Source organism: Acanthochromis polyacanthus, chromosome 1 (assembly GCF_021347895.1).
Source record: "Acanthochromis polyacanthus isolate Apoly-LR-REF ecotype Palm Island chromosome 1, KAUST_Apoly_ChrSc, whole genome shotgun sequence".
NCBI classification, from domain to species: Eukaryota; Metazoa; Chordata; class Actinopteri; family Pomacentridae; genus Acanthochromis; species Acanthochromis polyacanthus.
In genome coordinates this window covers 37,376,359-37,399,193 of record NC_067113.1, presented here as the reverse complement: position 1 = coordinate 37,399,193, position 22,835 = coordinate 37,376,359, and the positions used below count along the sequence as shown (strand labels likewise).

General features: G+C 44.1%; 1 protein-coding gene across 9 annotated transcripts in view; it reads left to right on the top strand.

Moving 5' to 3' along the window:
• The window catches only part of lrp6 (low density lipoprotein receptor-related protein 6), a 56,434-nt gene that overhangs the window by 7,662 nt on the left and 25,937 nt on the right, over positions 1-22,835 (top strand). The window contains exons 2-7 of one of the 9 annotated variants that reach the window (XM_051936617.1): positions 6,418-6,814; positions 13,051-13,248; positions 13,325-13,521; positions 14,226-14,357; positions 15,272-15,668; positions 16,389-16,560. In XM_051936617.1, coding sequence (XP_051792577.1) covers positions 6,418-6,814; positions 13,051-13,248; positions 13,325-13,521; positions 14,226-14,357; positions 15,272-15,668; positions 16,389-16,560 — 1,493 coding nt within the window. The other 8 variants (XM_051936583.1, XM_051936934.1, XM_051936767.1 and 5 more) reach the window with 8 other exon arrangements.

Below are 22,835 nucleotides of genomic sequence, written 5' to 3'. Positions count from 1 at the left end.
CACACACATATATATACACACATATATATACACACATATGAAATAAATAAAATAGAATAATGATAAATAGATAAATAAAAATAGTACAAGACACACAACGCTCAACATTCAGCAGCCCGTCCCATATCACCCCGTCGTTTAAGATATTCCAACAGCTGTTTCCATACATTTTCAAATTCCTCTACTCTACCTCTGATCATGTGAGTTTCTCTAATACAATACAGTGTGCCATCTCCTTCACCCATACATTTATTGGCGGTATGTCCATTTTCTTCCAAGATAGAGCTATTGTTCTCCTGGCCTGCAGGAGTCCGAAATCAATTAAGAGTCGACTGTATGGAATTAACTTTAAAGTTTTCTGGATATATACCTAAAATACACAGTTTGGCTTGGAGAGGCACTTTCAATTTATTAACTTGTGAAATAGTTTGGACAACTTTTCCCAAAAGCTTTGTATTTTTGGACATTCCCAAACACAGCGGATTAGAGTTCCTTTTCCTTCGAGGAACTTAATACAAGTATCTGGAATGTCAGGGGACCAACGGTTCAATTTCACTGGCGTGATGTAGGATCTCATTAACCATTTATGTTGTAATAAATTCATTCCGGTATTAATAGTGTGTGTCTGGGCTCTTATACATGCTGCCTCCCATTCAGAGTTAATATATTTTCTTGTATATCTGATTGCCATGCTTCCATCCTGTCAGTGGCAGACTCTTTATCATGACACTTCAAGGCCTCATAAAACAAAGACACCTGCTTCTGTCCTTTTAAATTTGATATAATGATATTTTCAATATGTGATAGTGGTGGTTCAGTCATTACGTTTTGATGATATAAAATGTTTCAGCTGTAAATATTTGAAGAAATGTTTTTTTTAGGAATATCGTACACCTGGCATAATTGTTCAAATGTAAGGAGGCTGCTCTGAATATAAAGATCTTCTATTTTCCGCACACCTTTATTGGTCCACATTTTAAAGCCCCCATCTGCTCTTCCTGGACTGAATTGCATATTGCCCCATATCGGGGCAAAGCGGGAAATGGACGGAGTGTCTCCAGTATGCTTGTGTACTTTATACCAAATATCAATGCAGTTTTTCAGGAAAGGATTCTTTGTCATTCTTTTCAGGTTCTTTGGATCGGCTGAGTGTAAATACATGTTTAATGGGAGGCTTAAAGTAGAATACTGCTCTATATCTACCCACGCTGGGGGGTTTTCTATAGAGAAGTAGAACATCATTGCACGCATTTGAGCTGCCCAGTAATACCATAACAAATCTGGAAGCTGTAGCCCTCCCCTCTCATATGGCAGGTAAAGTAGTCTCAGTCTCAATCGAGGTTTTTTATTGTTCCATATAATTTACTTAGAATACTGTTGAGTTTATCAAAAAATGTTTGTGGTAGAGGGAGAGGTAGGGATTGAAAGAGGTGCAAGAATTTTGGTAATATGTTCATTTTGATTATGTTTATACGGCCAATCATTGAAACAGGCATGGCCATCCATTAAGCTGTTCTCGACCTCTTCCACAAGTGGGTCATAATTTAAGGGTATAATCTTACTTATCTTGGGAGTAATTTTGACACCGAGGTAGGTAAATCCATCAGTTGCATTAACAAACGGGGTTTTTATAGCAGGTTTGGTTCTTTCCTCTTCATTCATGAAGAGCATTGAAGATTTTGAAAAATTAATAGTATATCCAGAGAATCCACCAAAGAGATCGATCTGCTGCGTTAAATTTGAGATACTAACTGCCAGATTTGTTAGGAAAAGGATAACGTCGTCAGCATACAAAGCTATTTTATGTTCCTGTTCTCCGATTTGGATACCAGATATGTTTGTCTGTGCCCTAATTGCCATAGCTAGGGGTTCTAAAGCCAATATAAATAACATCGGGGATAGAGGACAACCTTGGCGTGAACATCTTTCCAGTATGAACGGTTTGGAGATTATATTATTTGTTAGAATACTTGCAGTTGGGTCTGTGTATAGTATTTGGATCCATTTTAGAAAATGATTTCCAAAACCAAACTTATGTAGTACGTTGGATAGATATGTCCACTCTATTCAATCGAAAGCTTGGCGGGCGTCTAGTGATAATACTGCAGTATCCTTGACGTTGGATTTTTCATGAATTATATTGAGCACTCTCCTGATGTTGTGGAACCCTTGTCGTTTTTGCACAGAGCCATTCTGATCACCATGAATTAGATTTGGGATGTATGTATCCAGTCTTTTTGCAAGAGCTTTACAGAGTATTTTAGTGTCCGAATTAAGCAGAATTATTGGTCTATACGAAGCACACTCTGTATCAGGCTTGCCTGGTTTTAAAATCAAAGTTATGACTGCTGATCTCAGTGATTGGGGAAGGATGCCATTCTCATAAGATTCATTATACATTTTTAATAGCGGGATGAGTAACTTCATTTTAAATGTTTTATAAAATTCAATTGGTAGGCCGCCATCAGGTCCAGGTGTTTTACCACTATTAATATTTTGGATGGCCTGTCACAATTCTTCAGCTGTTAAGGCATTATCTAATTCTTCTTTTGATTTATCTGTGATTTGGGGAAATTGAAGCTGGTTAAGAAAGGCATTCCTTTCCTCTATGTTTTCAGGACATTCTGATTTGTAAAGGTGTTGATAATATTCTCTAAAACTATCATTAATTTCCACGGGGTCCACTGTCACTCTTCCGGAAGACATCTGTATCCTGTTAATGGCCCTGTCAGATTGCATCTTTTTCATTCTCCATGCTAAAAGTTTCCCGGTTTTCTCTCCTTGATCGTAGTAAGACTGTTTGAGCCACAATAGGCTCTTTGCGGCCTTATCAGCGGATAGTTTGTTATATTTGGTTCTTAAAGGCAGGAGTTCTCTTTGCTTCACCGAGTCATCTCCTTGGTTTAGTTCTGTTTCCAAAGTTTTGATTTGTTTTTCTAAGGTTTCCATCTCTACTTTTTGTTGTTTGGTTTTAGAGCTTGTGAAACTAATTATTTCTCCTCTGATATAGACCTTGAATGCCTCCCATCTTATACAAGCATTAGTTTGATCTGTGTTTAACTCAAAGTAATTATCTTTTTTTTATTCAATAAATTTTAGGAATTCTGAATTGTGCAGTCATCTTACTTGAAATCGCCAATTAGGTGCGCTATTAATACACTTGTTTACAATGATATTTAGGGATATGGCGGCATGGTCACTTATTAAAATACTACTGTATTGGCAGTCTCTAACCTTTGATACAATTTCTTTTGAAATAAGAAAATAATCAATGTGTGAACGGGACTTGCTTATACCTGAGCTACATGAATATTCAATTTTATTTGGGTTTTGATCCCTCCATACTTCAACCAGATTCAAATCTGCCATATATTGTTTTAACACTTTCCTAGTTTGTATCTTATAGGTGTCAGAACATGTTGAACGATCTAATGATGGGTCCAATGTACAATTGAAGTCCCCGCCAATAATAAAAGGGCCTCGCAGAGTGGATAGGGTGAGGAAAAGATCCTCAAAGAATTTGGGCTTGTCCTCATTTGGACCATAAACACTGACTAAGTTTACAGTAAGTGAGAGGATGTTGCCTTGAACAATAATATATCTTCCTGCTGAATCGTGGATAGTTTGAAATATTTGGAATGGTATAGTTTTATGAATGAGGATAAGTACTCCTCTCGCATAGTTGTTATATGCTACATGTATAACTCTACCAGCCCATCTATTCTGTATACGTTTTACATCCGGGGTTGTCAGGGGAATTTCTTGAAGGAAAATTATCTTGGACTTAAGTTCTTTAATTCTTGTAATTACCTGTTTTAATTTAGTAACATTTTTTAGTCCCCTAACATTCCAGCTCGTGATTTTAAAGTCATAGTTTCTTTGTGCACCTGCCTGCTCCATATTTCTTAAAGGTAACATAGACGGGATAAATAGAAAACACTGCCGTTGTGCTGAGCATACGAAACGTAAATAGAAAAACAAATAAAACATACATAATAATACACATATTGAACTATAAGTTCCCCTCGCTCCCTTATCAGTAAAAACGACTAAGGGGCTTATGCTGATCCACTCTTCTGGGGAGCCGCTAAACTATGGAAATCTAACTAACAAACTAACTCAAAAAATCGCTGGCAGTGTCCGCCAGCCTGCACCATTAAACATGTCAGGTAATAAATGCTTAACCCTATTACTTCAACTCAAAAAAAAGAAAAAAAAGTCAACTATTATTCGTCGTTATAAGTACCCATTCTTACATATAGTAACCTCCTCATAGAACTCCTTAACAAAGAGAGGTGGCCACATCTACAGTATTTGAAGCTGCCAAGATGTATAAAGCAGAAATGAGAGGTAGACAGAGCAACAGGTGTCACTTCTAACAAGTACTTACATATATTAACTTATCCATCAGTCTGTCAATGTCCATTAATCATCCTAAATGTAAAGGTGAACCATTCTTACCACTGCTTTAGTTAGGATCTCTATCAAGTCCTCCATAAAAGTCCTCTGCTTCTTTAGGTGTTGAAAAGAGACGTACTGACCCGTTGTGGAGGATCCTCATTCGGCATGGGTTGAACTGAAAACTGCGGAACATTCCTTTATCCGTGAATTTCTTCCTGACGGCGCTGAAGGCGCTGCGCTGTCTCACTGTTTCAGCTGAGAGATCCTGGGCGAAGAAAAGTTTGGTTCCTTCATGTATGATATCACGCTGCTTAGCGGAGTGGAAAACGAACAAGCTGTGAGAATCGAATCAGGACCGCTCTGCCCTGGTCTGGTTTCGGCGGAGCTATGGTGCGATGAGCTCTCTCTAGTACGAAGGATCTCCCGGTGTCCAGCTCCCGCCATTTCGGTAGCATGGATTGTATGAACTCCGCCAGCGGCTGGCCTCCCTCTGCCCCCTCGCGGAGACCAAACAGTCGCAGGTTCTTCCGTCGGCCGCGGTTCTCCAGGTCCTCAGCTTTGGTTTCCAGGTATGCAAGTCGTTTCATCGCGCTTCTCAGTTCCGTTGTGGTCTTTTCCAGTTGTTCTTCGGTTGACATTATCCGGTTTTCAGCCTCATCCACCCTTGTAGTGTTAGAAGCCACATTCTTTTTCATTTCTGATATTTTCCTTTCTAAAGCTGCAACAGAGTTGGCCACCTTGTCGAGGCGGTCGTCAGTAGAGCTCAGTCTGAAGGAGAATCCTCCAAACTCTGAGCGGAGTAGCTTTAGCTCAGTTAGCACCGCCGCTATGTCCGCCATGTTGCTAGCAGCCTCCTCGTCTTGTTGGGCTTGTGGAGAGGTAGTTTTCTGTTTTTGTGGGCCGCGCTTGCGAGTGAAAATATCGCAGTCTTTGACTGTTGTCGTTTTGGACATGGTCCATAGAAGATTCGAATGACCAAATTAGGGTTTAAAGGATATTCGGTGCAGGGTGGTACGGAGCATTAACGCTGAGCAGCCACCTCCTTCCGCGGCTCCATAGCGCCCCCTCTCTATGTATTTTTAAGTTGTTTAAATCATGGATGTTTAAATTATTTACTTTTGTGTGTTTTCTGATTTAAATGAAGTGTTTATGTGTAATATTTTTATTGTTTAAACGTGTATTTATTTACTATTTTAAGTGACGCACTAATGTGTATTTCTACATGTTCATTGACGAACGTTTTTATCTTAAATTCTGTATTTCTTTTTCTTTTTTATTCATGTATATACATATTTTTTTGGTTCAGATTATGTATTTTCATGTTATTTTTTATAGTTTAATTGATGTATTTATGTCTTTCTCAATTTTTGATGAAGCATTTACGTTATTTTCCTGTAGTCTAAAGGATGTGTTTACACATGTATTTTTTTTATTGTTGTTTTTACATGTTATTTTCCTATGGTCTAAATAATGTGTTTGTGTGTGTTTTTGTTGTAAATTAAATATTTCCTGTTATAATTTTACAGTACTGTCCCAACATGGTCTGTAGTGGACGTCCCAACCCAGTCTCTCTTTGACGTCCCAACATGGGCTATAGTGGACGTCCCAACCCGGTCTGTAGTAGACGTCCCAACATGGACTATAGTAGACGTCCCAACCCAGTCTGTAGTGGATGTCCCAACATGGACTATAGTAGATGTCCCAACATGGACTATAGTAGATGTCCCAACATGGTCTGTAGTGGACGTCCCAACATGGTCTGTAGTGGACGTCCCAACATGGTCTGTAGTGGACGTCCCAGCCCGGTCTGTAGTGGACGTCCCAACCCGGTCTGTAGTAGACGTCCCAACATGGACTATAGTAGACGTCCCAACCCGGTCTGTATTGGACTTCCCAACCCGGTCTGTAGTGGATGTCCCAACATGGACTATAGTAGACGTCCCAACCCGGTCTGTATTGGACGTCCCAACCCGGTCTGTAGTAGATGTCCTAACCCGGTGTTTCCTTGTCCTCTAGGAGAACCTCTGCTGCTGTATGCGAACCGGCGGGACCTCCGGATCGTGGATGCTGCACACGAGAAGTCTAACGCCACGGTGGTGGTGGGCGGACTGGAGGACGCCGCCGCTGTGGACTACGTCTTCTCCCAGGGCCTCATCTACTGGAGCGATGTGAGCGAGGAGGCCATCAAACGGACCTTCTTCAACCAGTCAGGGGGTGGCGCCGTGCAGACTGTGGTGCCGGGCCTGGCCTCCCCGGACGGACTGGCCTGCGACTGGTTGGGCAGGAAGCTGTACTGGACCGACTCGGAGACCAACCGGATTGAGGTGTCCGAGCTGGACGGGTCCCTGAGGAAGGTTCTGTTCTGGCAGGAGCTCGACCAGCCCAGAGCCATTGCCCTGGACCCAGAGAGAGGGTGAGTCTGACAGGGGGCGGGTCCACAGGGGCCCAGAGGGAACAAGAGCTCTCCAGAGGGGTCCAGAGGGGACTAGAGGGGTAGAGAGGGGTTCAGGCCCGGAGGGTTAGGTCTGGGTTCAGAACCAATTTAAGGGACTTAATGAAGTTTTTAAACCGTTTTCCTGCTTTAAATCAGGGTTCTCGCCAGGATTTTTTTTCAGCGTAACGGCAGGTCCTCCTGCACGCGCGTTCGCACAATAGACGGGAACGGGTCAATGGACAGGAAAGTACGGCTGAGGTGGGGAGACATAAATTAACCTAGATAGGCACCCAGTCGATAAAAACAAACACACATGGCGTTATCTGTCAAAATAACAGCAGCGGCCCTAATCACAGTGTTAACCCTTCCTGTTCGGCCCGACCGTGGTCAGGAAGCCCGGGGTTAACCCCCTTCACTTCATCAGCAGCCGTAGAGGCAAAGACACTGGAGCCCAGCCGTATCGAAGAACACTGCAGCCTTTATTGTCTATAAACAGTGGCTGAACCGCACAGTACCGCCAACCAGCAACTACACACCTCTCCACCTCTACCGACTGCACAGACTGCCGTCTCTCTCCCCCTCCCTCCCACACACACACTGCTCTCTCTCCCTCTCTCATGACGGAGCCACACACTCTCATAACAACAGCGTAATCTTTGAAATGCGCTGGTGTAGCGGCCCTAATCACAGCGTAATCTTTTAAACTGAGCGTAACGGCCCGTTAGACAGTGTAACGGCCCGTTACGCTGAAATGCGCTGGCGAGAACCCTGTAAATGTCTGAAATCAGCTTCAGTTCTGGTTAATTTTCTCTGAACTGAGAGTTTTTTGGATTTCAGGTCCGTTAGATGGAGACCAGCAGTTATTGAGTTAATTAAAGTTAATAATGACCAGCTGTTGATTAAAGTTAATTATGACCAGCTGTTTATTAATCTATTGAAATTCTTCTATATGAATATTTTCTGGTTTCAGTAAACTGAACATTTAAGGAACTTTCATCCACATTTGATTATTTTCTGATGTTTTATTGTCTGGAAATAATCCAGAACTTGATCCACAATAACAAATGTTTTATTTACAGCCCTAATACATGCTGACAAGTCATGTCAACATGAAGCCCAACCTCATTTCAATCCAAAGAAGACGGAATAATCCACAGCTCTTTAAATAATCATGTTTTTAAGGAAAAATATAAAAAGCATCACATCAGGTTTCACAAATAACCCAGAAAATAACCATAAGCTGCAGTGTTTTGATGACCTTTTATGCAAAAATCCTGAAAACGCCCAAATGATTCGTGGTTCCAGCTTTTTAGATGAACAGATCTGCTGCTTTTCTCTCACTAACTGGATCTGATGGTGTTTTAGATGTTGGATCGAATAAAATGAGACGTTTGGAGGTACTGGTCCCTCTGTTAGTGGCTCCGAGTATTAGTTTTATATGATTTTTGATAATATTGAGGTTAGTGAGGATTTTATGGATTAATATTCAGGTTAGTGATGATTTAGTCTGTTAGAATCCATGTTTTTAACACTTAGTGTCAGGTTATTGGGACTTTTGTGTGTTAATATTGAGGCTGTTTTGCGTAAAGTTAAATTAAATGAGACTTTCTTCATCGTGTGTGCTCATAAACTGATTGTGTTGAGTTTTTAAACAGTTCCTGGTCATGTTTCAGCTCTGTTTCGGCTGCTGATGTCTGACATCAGATGAACTGATCTGAGTCTAGTTCCAGTGACTTGCAGTTTGCTGCGACCTGCAGCTGCAGCTCTGCAGCTTCTTGATGTTCTGTGGTAGGATTAGCATGTAAATCCATCAGACGGATAAAAGAGGCCTTAATGTATTCATTAGTTTTATTTAAATCAGGACCTCCGTCTTTCCTGCTCTTCTCTCTTGGGTTCTATTCATGGAAACTCTTCCTGTTTGATCCGCTGCAGATTAAAGTGTCGCCGAGCAGGAGGCTGAAGGAACCGTTCTCACATAGAACCGGGTTCCTGGAGCTCTGAGGGAACCGTTCTCCTCCACTATGTTCTGGGTGTTTCTGACAGAAAAGTATCAGACTTTAGATCTGATGTGTTCCAGTACCTATACAGTCTGTAGTGGACGTCCCCACATGGTCTGTAGTGGACGTCTTAACCCAGTCTGTAGTGGACGTCTTAACCCGGTCTGTAGTGGACGTCTTAACCCGGTCTGTAGTGGACGTCCCCACATGGTCTGTAGTGGACGTCCCCACATGGTCTGTAGTGGACGTCCCCACATGGTCTGTAGTGGACGTCCCCACATGGTCTGTAGTGGACGTCCCCACATGGTCTGTAGTGGACGTCCCCACATGGTCTGTAGTGGACGTCCCCACATGGTCTGTAGTGGACGTCCCCACATGGTCTGTAGTGGACGTCCCCACATGGTCTGTAGTGGACGTCCCCACATGGTCTGTAGTGGACGTCCCCACATGGTCTGTAGTGGACGTCTTAACCCAGTCTGTAGTGGACGTCCCCACATGGTCTGTAGTGGACGTCCCCACATGGTCTGTAGTGGATCAGAAAACACTGGGGGGGTTCCAACAAAGATTTCCCAAGAAGTGATGCTGAGGATTTTTCCTGGATTTGTTTCTGTGGCAGCCAGAAATCACAGCAGTGGAAGTTGAAGGAGTAAACTCCAGCAGATCTGTGTTATCTGTGTTAAAACCTCCTAAAGCTGGAAGTTCTTCATCTGACGGGTTAAACAGCTGCTTCAACCAGCTGGGTTCATGGTTTCATTCTCAACACATTTAGTTCTAACCCAACACGTAGAGCAGTTCAATCAGCACATCTCTCAGCTTAAATTCAGAAATCAGAAAGTTTCATGTGTTTTCCACTGCAGGAACCTTCATGAACTTCAGTGTGTTGAGAGCTAAAGTAGTCCTTAAACCGCTTCAACATGCTCAGTTTCCCTGCTGTAACTGTGGAAATAATCCGTCTGGATTCTGCAGAACATATTTAATGTGAGACCGGAAGCAGTTTATTCCTGTAGAGCTGCTGGTACGACACCAACGCCTGAAACATCATAAGGGCTGGTTCCATGTCTGAGCTGTGTCTGCAGTGGTTTCATCAGAATTATTCTCTAAGATTTAAAGCTGGTTCCTCATTTATTCCAGCTGATGTTTTATTTACCTGTCAGGTCTGGGACCGTTACGCTTTCATTGTTGTGTCTGAATTAAGACAGGAGTCCAGTTAATGAGCTGAGAGGATTTAATTAGAGCTTCAGGATTTTATCTGGTCATAAAACTGTACAAGCAGAGTTTTATTCTGAAGTTCAGACGTGATTCTGAGCTCTGTAGTCAGAGAACCGGTTCTCCAAATCCACAGAGGAACGCAGAGCTGGACCGGGTTCAACGGATGATTAATGCATCAGGTACCAAACACAAAGCAGCTTCTGTTGTTCAGCTGCTGGTCCAGACCTCGTTGTTTCAGATAGGAGGGTCCTAAGATCAGCTGCAGCCCTGCAGCATTAAACGCTGCATGTGGCATTAAACGCTGCATGTGGCATTAAACGCTGCACGAGGCATTAAACGCTGCACGGGGCATTAAACGCTGCACGAGGCATTAAACGCTGCACGGGGCATTAAACGCTGCATGTGGCATTAAACGCTGCATGTGGCATTAAACGCTGCACGTGGCATTAAACGCTGCATGTGGCATTAAACGCTGCACGGGGCATTAAACGCTGCACGTGGTATTAAACGCTGCACGGGGCATTAAACGCTGCACGGGGCATTAAACGCTGCATGAACGCTGCACGAGGCATTAAACGCTGCACGAGGCATTAAACGCTGCACGGGGCATTAAACGCTGCACGGGGCATTAAACGCTGCACGGGGCATTAAACGCTGCACGGGGCATTAAATGCTGCATGAACGCTGCATGGGGCATTAAACGCTGCACGGGGGCATTAAACGCTGCACGTGGCATTAAACGCTGCACGTGGCATTAAACGCTGCACGGGGCATTAAACGCTGCACGAGGCATTAAACGCTGCACGGGGCATTAAACGCTGCACGGGGCATTAAACGCTGCACGAGGCATTAAACGCTGCACGAGGCATTAAACGCTGCACGGGGCATTAAACGCTGCACGGGGCATTAAACGCTGCACGGGGCATTAAACGCTGCACGGGGCATTAAACGCTGCACGGGGCATTAAACGCTGCATGAACGCTGCATGGGGCATTAAACGCTGCACGGGGGCATTAAACGCTGCACGTGGCATTAAACGCTGCACGTGGCATTAAACGCTGCACGTGGCATTAAACGCTGCACGGGGCATTAAACGCTGCACGGGGCATTAAACGCTGCATGTGGCATTAAACGCTGCATGAACGCTGCACGGGGCATTAAACGCTGCACGGGGCATTAAACGCTGCACGGGGCATTAAACGCTGCACGGGGCATTAAACGCTGCATGGGGGCATTAAACGCTGCATGGGGCATTATTAAACGCTGCATGGGGCAATAAACGCATGGGGCATTAAACGCTGCATTTGGCATTAAACGCTGCATTTGGCATTAAAGGCTGCCTGGGGCATTAAAGGCTGCCTGGGGCATTAAAGGCTGCCTGGGGCATTAAACGCTGCACGGGGCATTAAACGCTGCATGGGGCATTATTAAACGCTGCATGGGGCAATAAACACATGGGGCATTAAACGCTGCATTTGGCATTAAACGCTGCATGGGGCATTAAGGGCTGCATGGGGCATTAAAGGCTGCATGGGGCATTAAACGCTGCATGTGGCAATAAACGCTGCATGGGGCATTAAACGCTGCATGTGGCAATAAACGCTGCATGGGGCATTAAACGCTGCACGGGGGCATTAAACGCTGCACGGGGGCATTAAACGCTGCATGGGGGCATTAAACGCTGCATGGGGGCATTAAACGCTGCATGGGGCAATAAACGCTGCATGGGGCATTAAACGCTGCATGGGGCATTAAACGCTGCATGTGGCAATAAACGCTGCATGGGGGCATTAAACGCTGCATGGAGCATTAAAGGCTGCATGGGGCATTAAAGGCTACATGGGGCATTAAAGGCTGCATGTGGCATTAAACGCTGCATGGGGCAATAAACGCTGCATGGGGCATTAAACGCTGCATGGGGCATTAAACGCTGCACGGGGCATTAAACGCTGCACGGGGCATTAAACGCTGCACGGGGCATTAAACGCTGCACGAGGCATTAAACGCTGCACGGGGCAATAAACGCTGCATGAACGCTGCATGGGGCATTAAACGCTGCACGGGGGCATTAAACGCTGCACGGGGGCATTAAACGCTGCATGGGGGCATTAAACGCTGCATGGGGCATTAAACGCTGCATGAGGCAATAAACGCATGGGGCATTAAACGCTGCATTTGGCATTAAAGGCTGCATGGGGCATTAAAGGCTGCATGGGGCATTAAACGCTGCATGGGGCATTAAACGCTGCATGTGGCATTAAAGGCTGCATGTGGCATTAAAGGCTGCATGTGGCATTAAAGGCTGCATGTGGCATTAAACGCTGCATGGGGCATTAAACGCTGCATGTGGCAATAAACGCTGCATGGGGGCATTAAACGCTGCATGGAGCATTAAAGGCTGCATGGGGCATTAAAGGCTGCATGGGGCATTAAAGGCTGCATGGGGCATTAACGCTGCATGTGGCAATAAACACTGCATGGGGCATTAACGCTGCACGGGGCATTAAACGCTGCACGAGGCATTAAACGCTGCACGGAGCAATAAACGCTGCATGAACGCTGCATGGGGCATTAAACGCTGCATGGGGCATGCAGCGTTTAATGCCCCATGCAGCGTGAAGCTGATTCAGCCTCAGAGCTTCTTAAATTGGTTTTACTGTTTATTTTTATTATCTAGAATTCTGTATTTAGACCTGACGTCATCACAAACAGTTTGTTCCCAAATCTTGTTTTCTGTCTTCTTCTTGTCATTTTCTTGTGTTTCTGCTTCTCGCTGGTTCTTTATTCATTGGAGAATCTTTCAGTAAATTTGGTAGAATAAGTGATTTTCTTAATCACGTTTCTGATCTTATTTTATGTTATTTTCTTCAGGAACCTGCAGCTGGTTTCTGTTTTTTAAAGAAGCCTTCAGACCTGCAGGTTTCAGGTTGATGATCCAGACAATAAAAATGTGGCTGTATTCAGACGTTTCCATGGAGACGTCCTCTCTGATGGTTCTGGTCTCCTCAGATTTATGTACTGGACTGACTGGGGTGAGATTCCAAAGATTGAGCGGGCCGGTATGGACGGGACCAACCGCTCCATGATCATCGATAAGGAGATCTACTGGCCCAACGGACTGACGCTGGACTACGGCCAGCAGAAGCTCTACTGGGCCGACGCCAAACACAACTTTATCCACCGCTGCAACCTGGACGGGACCTCCAGGTAAGTACCGACCGGCCGGTTCTGACCTGTCCCGGTAGCTCTGGCCCAGTAGCTCTGACCCACTGCTGTGTTTCAGGGAGGTGGTGGTGAAAGGGGAGCTGCCTCACCCCTTTGCCCTCACCCTGTACGAGGACACGCTGTTCTGGACCGACTGGAACACCCACTCCATCCACTCCTGCAGGAAGCAGACCGGCGCCGAGCAACGGGTCGTCCACTCGGACATCTTCTCCCCCATGGACATCCACGTGTTCAGCACCAAGAGGCAGCCTGACCGTAAGTTTATAAAGGTCCAGGGGTTGGTTCATTACTGACAAAAACCTGAGTTCACAAGGTTCTGGAGCTTAGATAATGGGATAACTTGTCCAAGATGACTCAAAACCCATCGAAAATGGCTTCAAACTTTTCTAAAAATTAATCGAAACTTGTCCAAAATGAATCACAACTTGTCCAAATTGACTCAAAATTTGTTCAAAATGACTCAAATCTTATTCAAAATGATATAAAAGTTGTCCAAAATTATTTAAAACTTGTCCATAATGATTTAAAACTTGTCCAAATCGACTTGACGCAGACTGTGAGTTTGTAAAGGTCCAGGATTTGGTTCATTCCTGATTTAAAAACTGTAGAGAATATTCTAGAAACAGGTCCGACCAGTAGAAATCACATCAGAACTCAGTGTTTCTATCAATAATAACTAAACGTTTGATACAGTTTGTTTTAAATCAGATCAAGTCTTTACCACTTTTTAGAGTCTTTAAATCCATTTTCTGGCCTCTCTGCTGTCAGATGTTTTAATTTTCCTGATAGATACTTATCCCACTGCTGCACTTCTCAAACTGATAGAATCCTGTCAAAGAGGAGGTAAAGGTAGATCTAAAACCTGACTAAATGTTTACCGGGTAGTGGAGACGGTTATTCACACCAACCACCATGTGTTGTATATATTTATACGATATAACGAGGTTGTTTCCCAGCAGTGAGCAGCTCCTGTTCCCTGAATAACGGAGGATGTTCCCACCTCTGCCTGCTGTCTCCGGTGAAGCCCTTCCACCAGTGTGCCTGTCCCACCGGAGTCCAGCTGCTGGAGGACGGACGGACCTGCAGAGACGGTGAGGACAGGAGACTGGGCATGATGGAGTTTAGTAACACAACAAATCACAACAGTCCGATGTCGCCCCACAGCTAACATGATTATTATTATTAATTTATCACTTTAATGCAGTGCTCGATTTGGACGGTCGCCATTTGCGACGTTTTTAGTCGCAAATGGCGACCCGGCGACCGTCCAAATCGAGCGCTCGATCGAGCTGAACCGTGTATCATGTTTTCTTCATGGAGGCAGCCACTTTGTATGATGTCATCAACCTCCTATCATCACTCCTATCGGCGCTTGCGGCGACCTGGCGACCGTCTAAATCGAGCGCTGCTTTAATGCTGCAGCTTCTACAGACGCTTCAGTTTCTGTTGCGTCCCTCTGTTACTTTTTGTCGTCGTGTGTTTGGTTTTTGTCGTTTTGTGTCTCGTTGGCCCATCTTAGTGCACCTACTACCAGTTATTTCCATCAGTGATTATTCTACAGTGTTCATTATTAGTTTGTTTTGTTGTTTTTTGTCTTTCTGTTGTTTTTTGTGTATTTGTTTGTTTTTCTCATCCTGTAGATGTTTACTATCTCCATGTTGCCTGTCTGCTCATCATCTGTAGATGTTTCTCCTTGCTGGATGGATCTCCAACAAGCTCCTCCTCTGTTCTTTCTGCTGCCTTTAATTTATCGTCATCTCCTCGCTGCTCTGATCGTTTTCTCCAAACCGTTTGAAGCTTATCTGCAAGGAAACATCATGATCTATCTGTTGATTATATTTAATGTTCTGTCCAGTTTTTATTCTTAATCTATGCAGTAAATACTCTAGTCCAGTTGTGTGATTAGATGTCCTTGGTTCCTCTGCAGCCCTCTGTGTGTCTGTAGAAGGATTTTAGAAGGTCTCTGGTCCAGGTGTGAGTTCTGACCTCAGGTTTTGGTCCTCAGGTGCGACCCAGATGCTGCTTCTTGCCCGGCGAACCGACTTGCGACGAATCTCTTTGGACACGCCCGACTTCACCGACATCATCCTGCAGGTGGACGACATCCGGCACGCCATTGCCATCGACTACGACCCGGTGGAGGGCTACATCTACTGGACGGACGACGACGTGAAGGCCATCCGCCGCTCACTGCTGGACGGCAGCGACGCCCAGTTCGTGGTCACGTCGCAGGTCAACCATCCTGACGGCATCGCCGTGGACTGGATCGCCAGGAATCTGTACTGGACCGACACCGGCACCGACCGCATCGAGGTGACCCGGCTCAACGGGACCATGAGGAAGATCCTGATCTCCGAGGACCTGGACGAGCCCAGGGCCATCGTACTGGACCCTGTGGCCGGGTAGGTCTAACTCCTGGAACCAAACGGTTTCAGTACATCTGTAAATTTGAAGAGCTTCATGTGCAGAAACATCTCAACTCATCAAGGTCCTGGTGATCGTAGAGCTTCAGGAGAAACCAGCTGGAAGCTCCTACAGTTAAAAGGTGGAACATTTCAGGTCATGAACCTCCTCGTTTATCTTTGTCATGGTGCCCTTTGCTGCTAAACTCCCATAATGCTCTCTGCTTTAACTGCAGTCTAAGTGACACCTCCTCTGGTCTCTGGGGTTGGACCCGAATATCCCGAATATCCGAATATTCGTTCGCTGCGGCACTATCCGGATATTAATTTTGGTATCCGAATACCCCCCCCCCCTTTTTTCCCCCGGTCAGATGTTACCGGGCGGAAAGACTATGCGGCGTTACTGTCTTCCCTCCGCCTTCGGCCCATATCGGCACATCTCGTCCTGTGATCACATAAACATATACACATATGTCTATAACATATACACATATGTCTGTGTGATCACCCCCTCCTCCCCCCAGACAAAAATATTCGGAGCTCATCTCTTCCCTGCGCCTTCGGCCCGCTTCGGCTCATCCCACCGTGTTCGGCTCATTTCGGCTCCTCCATTCGTGTTTGTAAACACCACCCGAATGGGTGACCATCAGGTGTTTGTTGGTCGATGGAGTCCAGTTATGGAGGCGGTGAGTTCTGACATGTTCCTGTACTGGTTTCCAGGTACATGTACTGGACCGACTGGGGCGAGGTTCCGAAGATCGAGCGGGCCGACCTGGACGGGATGGAGCGGGTGGTGATGGTCAACACGTCTCTGGGGTGGCCCAACGGACTGGCCCTAGACTACGACCAACGGAAGATCTACTGGGGGGACGCCAAGACGGACAAGATCGAGGTGAGTGTTTGATCCATCAGCCGGGTTCCGATTGGTTTACAGTCGATCCATCAGCCGGGTTCCGATTGGTTTACAGTCGATCCATCAGCCGGGTTCCGATTGGTTTACAGTCGATCCATCAGCCGGGTTCCGATTGGTTTACAGTCGATCCATCAGCCGGGTTCTGATTGGTTTACATTTGATTCTTTTCATGTTTATTTGAATTTGGAATCTAATTTTTGAACCTTAATATTCAACATTAATCTTTTTCTTCCTGGTAAATGAATGAAAGCTTCACTTCCTTCAGACAGAACAGTTTATTTTTGGAGTATTGTAGGACTGAGACATAGAATATAGTGATTCTGATGAAATAGACTTACATCTTCTTTACATCAGATTTGGTTCATTTTTCTTTACGTAATTCAAGAACTTTCAGAGAGTTGGTGATGGTTTCTGATAAACAGTGTTTTGTTGGAGATTTAGTCTTTAATTGTCCAGTAATTTCTGTTAATGCTTCTTCAGATTCTATCAGGATTCTGTCCAAAGTTGTTTAAATCAATCCACAGGACTTTAACCCTTTAAGCTTCAGTCAATTCCAGCCGTTTTCAGAACAAAAAATCGCTAATATTCTATTTTTAAATTAAAAAAAATTACGAAAAATACGGGGAATATTGGACGGGCATCACGAGGTGCATTTCCTTGAAAATGACCGATTCGGGGATTTTATACCGACTTCAGGACATGTTTTGGACAAAACAGTTTACTGGCTTGTGTCATCTGGATGTAAAAGGTTGGATTATGGCCGTGTTTTGTGGAATATTTTTTTCTGTGTGTAATAATAAACCCGGAAATGTGAGTCGCGCTGTGTGCTTTGAAGCCGTGTATAGAGAACGGATGGATGAATATTCGTTTTTGTCGGACAAATGTGTTTTTCTCACCCGCTGTGGTAATCGCATCTGAAAGTGGTTTATACCGGCGGATTCATGAGAATCTAAGCTTTCCATCGGCGTATAGTGTTTGTATAATCGTGTTTGCAGCCGTCGGACATTCTTTAAATTCCTATGCAAATTAGTAGGTGTACCGCCGGCGGTACACCTACGACGCACTGAAGCGTAAAGGGTTAAGAAAGTTCCTTGAAATTTCTTAAAGTCCAGTGGATTGATTTAAACAACTTTGGATGACCATGACCTGGATGAATGAGAACCTACACAGACATCAGGATTCTGCTGTTCTGGGTCAATTTGTCTCTTTGTGGTCATTTTGAGTCTCGTTTTTATTACATTGGATCTTGTTTTTATCACATTGGATCTCGTTTTTATCATTTTGAGTCTCGTTTTTATCACATTGGATCTTGTTTTTATCACATTGGATCTCGTTTTTATCATTTTGAGTCTCGTTTTTATCACATTGGATCTCGTTTTTATCATTTTGAGTCTTGTTTTTATCACATTGGATCTTGTTTTTATCATTTTGAGTCTCGTTTTTATCACATTGGATCTTGTTTTTATCATTTTGAGTCTCGTTTTTATCACATTGGATCTCCTTTTTATCATTTTGAGTCTCGTTTTTATCCCATTGGATCTTGTTTTTATCATTTTGAGTCTCGTTTTTATCACATTGGATCTCTTTTTTTATCATTTGAGTCTCGTTTTTATCACATTGGATCTCCTTTTTATCATTTTGAGTCTCGTTTTTATCACATTGGATCTTGTTTTTATCATTTTGAGTCTCGTTTTTATCACATTAGATCTTGTTTTTATCATTTTGAGTCTCGTTTTTATCACATTAGATCTTGTTATCATTTTGGGTCTGGTTTTTTTCGGTATTTTGGTTTTGTGTCACATTTGTATTGTCTTGTGTCTCGTTTGTGTCTTGTTTTTGTTAATGCTGCATCTTCTACAGATTCTAAATTTCTATCAGGACTATGTTCTGGGTCTCTTTGGGATAGTTTTGTCCTTTTGTGGTCATTTGGTGTCTTGTTTTTATACCTTCTGTTCTGATTCAGAGTTTAAACTGTGTTTAAAACTCTGTTGATCTCGTGTTGCTCAACAGGTTTCACCAAAAAGCATCAGATCAGGAAATATTTGTAGTTTGTGTGGAAAAACACCACAGATCCCAGCTGGGTCACTGAGATGTCCTCCGCTTGGTGTTTCCTCCTAAAGACTGGACTTTCAGGAGCTGTTTCACCTGATCTCAGCTTGTTTCTGTCCTCAGTTTGACTCCTGAAGCTGTAGTGAAACTCTGTGGTTCGGTCCTCACACCATTCCTTCCTGCTGTTCCGTTAGTTTTCCCTCCTGGGGGGCAGGACCTCACCTGACCCCTTCGGAGGGGCGTCTGAGGGGCCTCGTCCCTCCCCCGAGTTCCTCCAAGGACCCGGTTCTTGTGGCCAGATCCCACATCTGGTTCCGATTGTGGGCCGGCCTCCAGCTGCGGTCGGCTCTGTTTAGAATAGACCCAGAATCTGAAACCATGGCCGCAGTGCGGTCGGGCTCTGAACCAGCAGAGACCTTCTGGCTGAGAATGGAAACTGGTCTTTATATTTAACCGGAGTTCCTGCAGGATGTTTGGAGCAATGGCGGCTGCAGCGAATGGCGGCGCTGCACAGATTACAGGCCTCGCTGCTCGCCACTCCGCTGCAGATTCCTCACATTTTTCCACCTTGCTCTCTGCATGTTTGAGGAATCAGCTTATCGCAGTTGGCCACTCGGATCAGGAGGCTTCAGAGAAGCAGGTTCAGGTTTACCGTACAGACCAGAAGCTTTGAAACACCACAAACATCAAGTCTTTGACTCTATGACTGCAGAGAAACTCATAATTCAGTCATTTCTGTCTAAAAAAAACTGTAACCAGGTTATTCTAAAAAATAACATTTTTGGATAATTTTTGGTTAATTATTTGGTTAATTTTCCATAGCCCTATAAGGTGCAGTCAATTCCAGCCATTTTCAGTACACAAAATCGCTAATATTCTATTTGTAAATAAAAATATGACGAGAAATACAGGGAATATTGGACGCGCATCGCGAGGTGCATTTCCTCGAAAACGACCGATTCGTGGATTTTATACCGACTTCAGGACATGTTTTGGACAAAATAGTTTACTGGCTTGTGTCGTCTGGATGACCAAGGTTGGATTATGGCCGTTTTTTGTGGAATATTTTCATCTGTGTGTAAAAATGAACCCGGAAATGTGAGTCGCGCTGTGTACGTTGAAGCCGTGTACAGAGAACGGATGGATGGATATTCGTTGTTTGTCGAACAAATGTGTTTATATTACCCGCTGTGGTAATCACATCTGAAAGTGGTTTATACCGGCGGATTCATGAGAATCTAAGCTTTCCATCGGTGTATAGTGTTTGTATAATCGCGTTTGCAGCTTCAGACATTTAAGGAAATACTTATCCAGATTTCAAAGTGTTCCCCGGGCGGGACACTGAAGCTTAACGGGTTAAAACCTGATTCTAACGGATCAATCATGCAGTGTTAAAGAATCATTTAAGGCTTATTATTGTTCCAGCTTCTCAAATCTTAATATTGCCTTCATTTGTTTGATATTTAACTCAATATATTTGGGTATTTGACAGCTGGTAATACGAAAGCTAGGGCTGAGTACCGAACTTCGGTTCTTTAATGGCACCGACCGAAACGTTTCGGTAGTAATGAGTATCAAAATAAGCCTCGTCTTTCGGTTCCATGTTCCGGTACTTATCACGTGATTATGATAAAGCAAACCTGTGATTGGCTGTAACATTACACGTGATTTAACTTGTTTGCTGTAACCCATTCACAGACAGGTTTCACGTTAGGTACGTTGACTTTACTGCAGTTGTGTAGCGTGTTGTTGAAGTGGGAAAAGATGCCTCTGAGGTCTAAAACGTGGCTCTACTTTTGTAAAATGGACGCCAATAGTGCGCGGTGCAGTATATGCCAAAGCGGGTGGTAAACTCCATCTAAGGCTAAATACCGGCACGAGACCGATAGTCGACAAGTACCTTAAGGGAAAGCTGAAAAGAACTTTGAAGAGAGAGTTCAAGAGGGCGTGAAACCGTTAAGAGGTAAACGGGTGGGGTCCGTGCAGTCCACGGGGGGGATTCAACTCGGCGGGCCAGGGGCGGCCGCTCAGTGCGGGAGGATCCCCTCGCGGGACCTCTCCCCGGGTACGGGCCGTCCCCCGCCGGGCGCATTTCCTCCGCGGCGGTGCGCCACGACCGGCTCCAGGTTGGCCAGGAAGGGTCCGGGGTGAAGGTGGCTCAGTATGTACTGAACTGTACGTTGCTTACAAATGTTCTTTTGCACTGGAAATCACTGGAAAATTAAAGTCAAGATGTGGAAAGTAATGTGTAATGCAGTGTTCTTTCTGTTAGAGTATATATTGTAAAACTGGTATCGAAAAAAGTATCGTTTAGGAACCGGTATCGAAGTGAAGGTATCGAAATTGGTACCGGTATCAAAACTTTTAGATTGATACCCAGCCCTAACGAAGGCTGAATGTTTTTGGTTTCAGTCACATCTGTGTGGATTCATCCAGGTCTGGGTTGATGGTAGGAAGTAACTGGACTTCTCAGGGAGGTTCTTGAAGATGTTTCTGTCTTCAAGAACCTCCTGGAGAATCCAAGTTGGTTCCTATGAAAGAAAAGTTAGGGGCTTCAGTAGGAACTAACTGGGATTCTCTGGAAGGTTCTTAAAGTAGAAATCAAGTACCGTATTTTCCGCACTATAAGGCGCTTCCGAGTATAAGGCGCACCTACAATGAATGTCTTATTTGAAAACTGTTTTCATATATAGGGCGCACCGCATTAGAAGGCGCATAGAATAGAAGCTACGAGACGAAGCCGTTTCTGCCGTCCACACAGAGCCGTGTCCAGAGATCAGTTCACTGGACAGACCTTTGGGGGGCGCTGTATTGCTCTAACAGTAAACAAGAGAAGAAGCCTGGGCCAGCCTGTGAGCTAACATTAGCACTTAGCATCCCATGAGATACGTGTTGATCATGAATGAGAAGAGAAGACTGACCGTGGATTGATTGTTACGCTGAGAAGTGTGAAAAGTGTTCGGGAGGAGGTGTGTTCTTCATGTTTAAACCGTTTTTAACGGCAGTGTGACGGCGTGCAGTGCAATCTATCATACATCACGGGGTAATCTGCTTGAATTTCAGTTCCATGAGATCTTGTGTGTCTGTGGTTTTTAGAAAATAAAGGTCTGTTCCAAATATTAAACTAGTGTTTGTGCCTCGCTTCTCTTCGCTATGTTTCTGTTACATATGTGTTTCTAAAGTCTGCCGGTGTTCAAGATTAACTGGTGTTTCGATCAACTGGTGATATTCAGTGAGCGAGGCAGCTGTTACAACGGCAATACATAGCATAGGTGACTGTACCGATGCCTGTTCAAAACACATAGATGTCTATAAACTGTTCCGAAATGTTCTTGTTGTCAGCTTTAACGTTGTCATTGTTGCTCTGTTTGGACTCATGGCTGTTCAGTCTACCAGTAAAATACTCGGTTTAATGAGGACTTCCACCTAACGGAGTGGAAATATCGCTTCACTGTGGCAGAGTGTGATGATCTCCATCAGATTAACTGGTGACAGTCTGTGGCCTCAGTCAGACAAAAAAGGCAAGAGAAGTTCTAATACCGTTTTCAAAGCTTACTGCGATAAACCAGTCAGACCTGAGTTCTACTTTTAAACAGATTTTAAGTCAAACAATGACATCATATAAACCATCTGACCACATTCTAACCAGAGATTTCACATTCCAGCCTTCAGAACGTCGATATGCTTCATCTAATTTCCCCCCCCGTTATTCAGGATTTATTTATTTTACTGGGGCATTGCAAGTTAATCAACATTGTGTTCTGTAGAATCAGTGCATTGTAAATTAAATGCACTGACTTTATAGAACACAAAATTAAAGTTCTTTTTTATTTCTAAAGACGTCAAACAATAATAGAGACGAGGATATGCTAAGTTCCATCTGCAGATTCCCTCTCAGACTAAAAACTGCCTCTTCACTGAACACCTTTACAATTATATATACTTATGACTAACAATAGCTGTGAATAAATGTTATTTTTTTTCCTTTTTATTAGCTTTATTTGACAGGTAAGTAGAGAGACATACGGACGTACCGGTTCTTACCGCTGTTACTTCGGCCACGCCCCCTGACTACGGTAGCCATGGTTAATCAATATTGATCCATATATAAGTCGCATCAGATTATAAGGTGCGCTGTCGGCATTTGAGAAAATTGAAGGCTTTTAGGTGCACCTTATAGTGCGGAAAATACGGTAGTTGCTTTG